Source organism: Vitis vinifera, chromosome 13, assembly GCF_030704535.1.
Source record: "Vitis vinifera cultivar Pinot Noir 40024 chromosome 13, ASM3070453v1".
NCBI classification, from domain to species: Eukaryota; Viridiplantae; Streptophyta; class Magnoliopsida; order Vitales; family Vitaceae; genus Vitis; species Vitis vinifera.
In genome coordinates, this window is record NC_081817.1 from 14,726,125 (window position 1) to 14,734,268 (window position 8,144).

Sequence of the window (8,144 nt, forward strand, 5' to 3'; positions counted from 1 at the left end):
CCATATTAAAAGTTGGTTCTCATATTTCATAAAGTTGGGTTTCAAAAACCATATATTTCTCAAATTACCACCTTAAAATACAAGTTTCCCAAAAAAAGAAAAAAAGAAAAAAGGGACATTGACCAAAAAATAATAATAATAATAATAAATAATAAAATAAAGAAGGAGAGGGATGAGGAAGGAAAATACATTGATTCTAAAATTGGAAAATCCCAAATGTGAAAAAAAGGCACAATTGGGTGGCGGGCAGGACATAAGAGCGCAAAGAGCGGAGGTGGAGGAGGTGATGGAAAGCGGCAGGAAATGGTGTCCGCGCCCTTAAAACAGCACGCTCGTAATTTGTTGGCTGCCTTTCTTTCTCTGAAAGTGCCTTTCCTTTCTCTCCCCTCTGGGATTCTTTGATCCATTGCTGATTGGTGGTCCGCATCAATGGCGACGGAAGAGCTTCCGCCCCTGGCGTCTGACATTAAGAGGGTGGTGATCCTCGGCGGTGGCATCGCCGGCTCTCTCCTCGCCAAGTCTCTCCAGTTCCGCGCCGATATTTTCCTCGTTGATCCGTATGTATCTCCCTCTCTCTCTCCTTCACTATCTTCAAATGTTGAAGACTAATGCTAGGTTTTTCTGCAAAGAATTCTTGGAACTCAAAATTCTTAGAGTCTATGGAAGAAGCAATTCCAGTTGTGTTGATATGGTATTCTTGTTTTGGAACAATGAATAATTGGACTCATAACATAAACGATCATGGGATGGGTATGGACCAAAATTGAAAATTTTAGTTTGTCTCATAAAATGGAAGAATGCTTGTGTTGTTCGTTTCACTCAACTATGATTCTTTTAGCCGGCCCCTGCAAACCTATCTTTGATGTAGGTTGTGAGGATTGTTTCATTGACAATGGTTTTATTTGATAGTGCTTGATACTTGGGCCAGTTTCCCATATTGATCCGTAATGAAGGAGAACAATTCATTTAAGTTGTTTGCTTGCATAATTCTACATAACCTGCGAAATTCAACATTTTCTGTGAATGGCACCTTACACAATGTTCATGATTTTGCACAGGTACAAAGATGTAACTAATTCTGGAAAAAACTTGTTCACATGACTACATCTCTTTGTATAGTCTTGTAAAAATCTTCATTCTATTCGTATGCCAAACTTATTTTGTAAGTTCTTTTGTGTGTTTATGTATGATTGTTCAAAAACACAAATGGAAATAGGAAGGAGTACTTTGAGATCCCATGGGCAAGCTTGAGGGCGATGGTGGAGCCATCATTTGCTGAGAGAACGGTGATTAACCACAGTGATTACCTTACCAATGGGAAACTTGTTGTATCTACTGCAGTTAACATCAGAGACAACGAAGTGTTGACTTCAAGTGGTCAATGGATTGCATATGATTATCTTGTTATTGCCACAGGTCATTTGGATCATGTTCCCAAAACAAGAACTGAGAGGCTCGAGCAGTACCAAGCTGGTAAATATTTATAATGTTAGATGCTTTATGAATTGAGCTCAAACCTGGCCACTTGCACTCATCTTCTTTGGCCCTCCTGAATGTGGCCTGCAAGGCTAGAGCTTGGGTAATGTGATTTGAAACCACATCTATTACTCACCATTAAAATTCTAGCCTTAATTGTAAACTTAAGGCTAGAACTTGGATAATTTAATTCAGTCATCTAAAGGCTGCATTCAGGCCTTCAAGTAATACTTTCTCTGTGTTTTAAGCCCTTTCAAAATTGTATAAGATTGTAAATTCATTAAAGTGCACTGTCCTCCAGTTGAATTAATTGGCCCCCTTTTTGAATACTAATTGTGCATCAAGTGTAACTTCATTCTCTTTATATCTACAGAGTCTGAAAAGATAAAATCTGCCAATTCCATTTTGATTGTTGGAGGGGGCCCCACTGGTGTGGAACTTGCTGGTGAAATTGTTGTTGACTTTCCTGATAAGAAGGTGACATTGGTGCACAGGGGATCCAGGTTGCTAGAGTTTATTGGAGCTAAGGCTTCCAAGAAGGCGCTGGATTGGTTAACATCGAAGAAAGTTGAGGTGCTCTTAAATCAATCTGTTGATATAAACACTGCATCTGATGGTACTTATCAAACGTCTGGTGGAGAAACTATCAGAGCAGATTGCCACTTTGTGTGCACAGGGAAACCAATAGGTTCATCTTGGCTTAAGGACACCATCCTTAAGGATAACTTGGATGGCCATGGAAAGTTGGTGGTTGATGATAACCTAAGGGTCAGGGGCCTCAAAAATGTTTTCGCCATAGGAGATATCACTGCTATTCCTGTAAGTTTATGCAGACTTTCTTTTTTCTTGTTTTTGATTGCAGTGATCTATCTTTTTCCCATAACTCTATCTCAAAATGAAACCAAACCATTCTTGGGCAACAGGTATGGACAACTGCTATATTTTGCTCATGTGAAGCAGAGGGGATATAAATCATTGATTGTCTAATGGCCTGAACTGAGCTGTCCCATGTGTGGCATTGCTTAATTCTGACTTGATGAGGTTTCTGAACAGGGTTGGGATTTGGTTTGTCACGTCAGGGAAAAAAAATGTTGGTTTGGACAGTTTGGTTGGGAAAAAAATGTTAATTTTTTTCATCAAATCCAACTGTGTTAAGAACAGAAGCCACAAACTAGTGCTCGCAAGAAAGCATGCTGCTACTGGAAGCTTCTTATGCTTTCCCATTTTGTCTTCATAACATTCACCCTTCTTTTTAGGGGCAATGCTTGGCTAGTCTTGGAGGATGTTGTTTTTTTAATTTTTTTGCTGAAAATAATTTGTTTTCAGACTTTAGGTTATTTGTTTTTCTCCTTTTTTCACCACTTATCATAAATTTTTAGTTGAATAGAAAAAACCAAAATATTTGGGTTTTTCTAAATGGAAAACGTAACATGTTGGTTTTTCTTTACTTCTCTAATGCTTAATAGAAATAAAACATTACAAAAACAAACAACCTAATATTTAACACTATTAAGCAATATTTAGTTTTAAGTTCTATTTAGAATTAAGGGAAAAAAAAACAAATATCACCTTAGTAGTTTGAGTTGCAAAGGAGGCCTATTTGGCAAAGAAAATTAGATATGACAAACCATAATTCTAATTGTTCCCAAGAATGGTTAAGTTCAGTTTGTCTCCACCTATGCATGCACCTATCTAGTTGCTTTAGGTTTTCTGGGCATTGTGGGAATGTAAGCAATTCTTGATTTTCTTTTATGGATGTCTGAGCAAGTGAACTCTTTCTCAAAGCTGATCAACTGGTCTGATTTCTCACTTCAGAAAAGTGCCTTTAAGCTCAATCTGAGCCTGAATCAGTGTCCCCTTGTAAAAATAGGGTAACAGACGGCCATTATCATTGAATCCTTTTCAATCAGGTGAATGCAGGGGGAAATGACATGTTTTTAGTACAATGATTGAGTGGTCAGGTCAGGCAATTATTATTGAGCTCACATCCTATTCAATATGTATGATTTCCCATTTCCCAGATGCTGAATAAGGTATGTTGTACTGTTTGATGAGAACTTATTTATCATTCAGGAAATCCAACAGGGGTATTTGGCGCAAAGGCATGCCGTGGTGGCTGCCAAGAACATAAAGATGTTGATGTCCGGAGAGAAGGAGACAAAGTTGGCCACTTACAAGCCTGGTTCAGCAATAGCTATTGTCTCGCTTGGGAGGAGAGATGCAGTGGCACAATTACCCTTTGCAACAATTTGTGGTTGCATTCCTGGTATGATCAAATCCAGAGACTTGTTTGTGGGGAAGACAAGGAAGCAAATGGGGCTAAAGCCGACTCTTACATAAAACTTAGAAATAAGCTCGCATTGTTGACGTTTTCTCCGGGCTTTATAGAGATGATGCCAAATTTGTGGATGTTCATTTCAAGCTTCCTTCCGTATTCTTTGGGCTTCAAAAGTATCATTTGAAACTACAAATTTCAAATAAATTCGAACATTGTATCAATCAGGCTTAAGTCTATTTTTGCATCGGTTTTTTCTTTTTTCTTTCTTCTTTTGCTTATATCAAATATTTTACTATATGATAAAATACTTCAATCTCGAAAGAATTAGAGATTCTAAAGTTCTTTGTAATATTCTTAAAAGGTTTTCTCGTTGATATGAGGCTATAAAAGTATCATACTTCATGCAATTGCCACTGAGATGTCATTAGATTAATGGAAAGAAATTCCATCATTTGAAAAAACATGTATGCCCAAAATCTCTTTTAGCATAGAATTTATTCTAATTTTAAAAAAGGGGAATTATGTAAATATGTAATGGATGAATTTAAAATTCAAAAAAGTTACTTTTATAATATGTTGGAAAAGATAATTCTTATTTCATATACTAAAATAATAATTTTATGCATGTTTTTAAAATTACCCTTCAATAAGTTGAACAAGGGTTTCCCCCGCTTTTTTTTATTTTATTTTTTTATATATATATATTTCTTTTTCCTTAGTTTTCCCCCATCTTTCTTTTTCCTTTTTTCTTACCAAATTATATTATGTTTTTTATTACAATAAAATGAATTAAGTTTTATTCTTTTTTAATACTTTGATTTTAATTAATTTTGTAAAATAATTCTCATTTTCCCCAATTTTTGAAAATCTACTTACTTAGAAAAAATAAAAATATAAAACAAACTTTATTTTTTAAAATCACAATTCATTTAGTCATTATTTTTTCCTTTTATTTATTAAAATCTTATTTTAACATCATGTGTAATTAATGCATTAAAATAAATTGTTTTTAATATAAAAATATACTCACTTATAATAAGTGACAATCTAATAAATAAATAAATACTAATATTTTAAATAATATTGATTTCAAATATATATATAATATTTTATTTTGTTTCCTATTCATAATATTTTTATATTTATAATTCTCATATTATGGATCTTATTTTTTTATTTTATATTTTTAATTTTTTATAGAATATTAAACCTAAATTTTTAAAAAATAAAAATAAATAAAAAATACTATCCACATGTGTTGAAACTAATTTTTTTGTTTTCTTAAAAATAAAATAGAAAAATAATATAAAAAATATTAACTTACCTTTAATTTCATTCAACAAAAAATTAGTAATGATCATTTTTTTAAGAGTATTTAATTTTAAAAGTAATATTTGAAGGTAGGTAAAATTAAAATTTTTAAAATGTTTTGCATTAAAATTTTCAATATAAATTCACAATTCTCATCATAATACATTGATATTTAAAAAGAAAAAATAAAAACTAAATTTTTATTAAATATGTAAAAAAGCACATTTTTGTTTAATTAAATATTTAAACCATTAAAATTGTTTTTATTTTTTATAAATAATGTTTTTAAAAAGTACGTTATGTGTAATTTTATTTTATTTTTTGGCATATTATATAATAATCATTGTCAAAGGCATAACAATGACAATAAAAAACTAAATAGACTAATACATTATGTTATCTATAATGGTACTTTTAGTTACTAACATTGTTACTTTTAGGTAAAAACAATGTTATTATCTCCAATATAATATTTGATATAGAGGTTGAAATAGTATGAGTGATAAATAGGCTAATACATCCTTCTATCTAAAGTGGTACTTTTAGTTACTAATATTGTTACTTTTAGGTAAAAATAATGTCACTGTCTTTAGTGGCATGTTTGATGTAGAGGTTGAAGTGGTAATGGGTGATATGATAGCTGCGTGTGTGGGTCCAATCAAGTATACTTGTCAGCTTACATTGTATAGATGGCAACCCACCTTCAACTGGTTTGAGGGCAATCTTGGAAACATGCACAAAGTTACTATTTTAATGCATTAAATGAGAATTATTTTCCCCAAAATGCACTCCCCATGAAAGTGACTTTTTTAGGTTTTGAATTCATCCATATTTTATAGAGAATATATGTTCACATAATTTCTCCTTTTAAAAATTTGGGAAAAGTGTGTTTCCATATTGTCACAATATGATTAAAATGACGCTTGAGCCTATATAGAGGAGTAGGAAATTTTTGAAACTACCTAGAACGATCGACTAGTGGGGGAGTGTGGAAGATTCTAGCAAAGTCTAAAGACATCCACTAAAAAAAGGTGGAAGACAAGGGAAAAATATGGAGAGTTCTAGATATCTCTTATACATAGAAATTGTAGGCAATTTTAGAGAGTTCTAGAGGAGTAAGGACCCTTTAAGGGTTTCAAGGATTTCTATAGGTGTCTATAAATAGAGGATAACCTCATTTGGCCAAGGCACCAAGCACTTGAGAGCTTTCAAGCATTGTAAAGAGTTTTAGTGCAATACAAGTTTCATTTCTTTCAAGTATTATCTTTATTGCATCCTAGCTTCTAAGTTGTGTGCATTGCTTAGCCTCTAGCAAGCTAAATACGTGGGTAAGTTCGACTTAGCAACATCAAGTGGCTTGAGTTGTCTAAGTGCTACATGCAAGCTTAGGAAAGACCCAAGTTCGTGATAAGTGGTATCAAAGCATGATTGTGAAGTAGGCTTTACAACTAAGGAAGTATGTCGAACTCCAACACTAAGGAGATGATTAGATAGCAAACTCGTAAGAGGGAGATTGGCCCTACCACATGTGGTGGGGTTAGGAAGGAAAAATCCTATGATGGAGGCAAACTCGTAGCATTGCCAACATGAAGGCGAGGCTAGCCAAGGTGGGGCTAGCCATAGCAAACACTCAAGAGATGATGAACTTGATAGAGCAAAGCATTGAGAAGTTCATGGATAATCTAAGGAAACAGATCTAAGATCTTCAAGAGGGATTACTAGTCTCATATGTTCAAATAGTGTCGCACAAGGAGTTCATGTCCTTCTGAGACAAGGTCATGAGCATGCTTACTAGCCTAAAGTCAATGGTGGAGGCCTTGGTAACATGTATGTAGACTTGGGACCCAGAGATATGACAAGAGTTGATCATCTCTAAGATTGTGGTGTTAGCATGAGTTATGGCCGCTCATGAGGCACCAAGGGTGGAGGTGCCAAAACCATATGTCTTCAATGGTAAATGAGATGCTAAAAAGCTAGGTAACTTCTTATGCACATGGAGAGATGTTTTAAGGCTATAGTACTGACAAATGAGGCCACTAAGGTATGCACTACAACCCTTTACCTTATTTTGCTACTCTATGATGGTGTCAAAGGTTAGCTGACATAGAGAAAAGCATGTGCACCATAGATACATAGGATGCCTTCAAGAGAGATCAAAAGGTAGTTTTATTCGAAGGATGTGACTTAGTTGGTAGGTAAAAACATGAAGCATCTTAAGCACACAAGCTCGAACTATGAGTGTGTTAAGGAGTTCTCTACACTTATGCTTAGGATCACTAACATGACAGAGGAAGAGATACTATTCAATTTCATGGATAACCTACAAAGTTGGGTCATGTAGAGTTAAGACGTCATGGTGTTCAAGAACTTGCCATGGCCATAACAATAGTTGAGTCCTTAGTGCAAAACAAGAAGGAAGACTCCTCCAAGCCAAAACCACCATCTAAGGGGAACCATGGCAAAGGTGGAGGGAACAAGGGGTGAATAATGGGAAAAACTCGGATCTTTCCATTTCCCAAGCTCGGATTAAGTTAGGAACATGCATAACTATCCTAGGCCTTTTCTAAATCCTATGCACAACAGAAAAATAGCATTGTTAAACATTAAAGGGATTCAGAAAGTGCTAATGAAAACCATACATCATATTCAGATGTTCCCGAATCAAATCCAAGTGGTGAAGATAAAGAACAAAATTGTACAAGTCTTGTAAACCCAAAGTCTTCCACCTGATGACTTGAACCTTGATATTGGCACACTTCCAATGGGGAAGAAAAGAGGGTGAAGGCTATGACTCTCTATCTCTCTGGATGGTAGAAGACAAAAAGTTATGGAAACCTTAACTCCTAGGGGCTATTTATAGGGTTCCTAAGTGGGCTTAAGTGAATTCAGACCACATGGGCTTGGATCACTTAATCTAGCTCAAAATGGGTTTTAATTGATTAATTAACCCAATAGGGCCTACTAATTAATCAATTATCCCAATCTAAAGACGTTGTTCACTTACCCCTATACAACCTTGTATAATTACCAAAATGCCCTTATGCACAAAATTGAACCTAGAGCCAATCCGACCCTCATA

At 34.6% G+C, this 8,144-nt stretch overlaps 1 protein-coding gene across 3 annotated transcripts; it reads left to right on the forward strand.

Moving 5' to 3' along the window:
- Positions 1–169: 169 nt before the first annotated feature.
- On the forward strand, positions 170–3,975 carry LOC100263525 (uncharacterized). Of its 3 annotated transcripts, none has more exons than XM_002266678.5 (4): positions 170–557; positions 1,217–1,473; positions 1,850–2,295; positions 3,550–3,975. In XM_002266678.5, the coding sequence occupies exons 1-4, from the start codon at positions 430–432 to the stop codon at positions 3,814–3,816; spliced, it is 1,098 nt and encodes a 365-aa protein (XP_002266714.2). In that variant the 5' UTR covers positions 170–429; the 3' UTR covers positions 3,817–3,975. The 3 variants fall into 3 exon arrangements, with proteins under 3 accessions (XP_002266714.2, XP_010658905.1, XP_019080174.1); XM_010660603.3 differs by having other exon boundaries at positions 3,562–3,975; XM_019224629.2 differs by lacking the exon at positions 3,550–3,975 and adding an exon at positions 2,400–2,808.
- Positions 3,976–8,144: the final 4,169 nt, after the last annotated feature.

Coding starts and splice junctions, on each gene's coding strand:
- LOC100263525 (XM_002266678.5), top strand. CDS start 430: ATGGCGACGGAAGAGCTTCCGCCCCTGGCGTCTGACATTAAGAGGGTG. Junction 558..1,216: donor GATATTTTCCTCGTTGATCC/GTATGTATCTCC, acceptor AAATGGAAATAG/GAAGGAGTACTTTGAGATCC. Junction 1,474..1,849: donor GCTCGAGCAGTACCAAGCTG/GTAAATATTTAT, acceptor TTATATCTACAG/AGTCTGAAAAGATAAAATCT.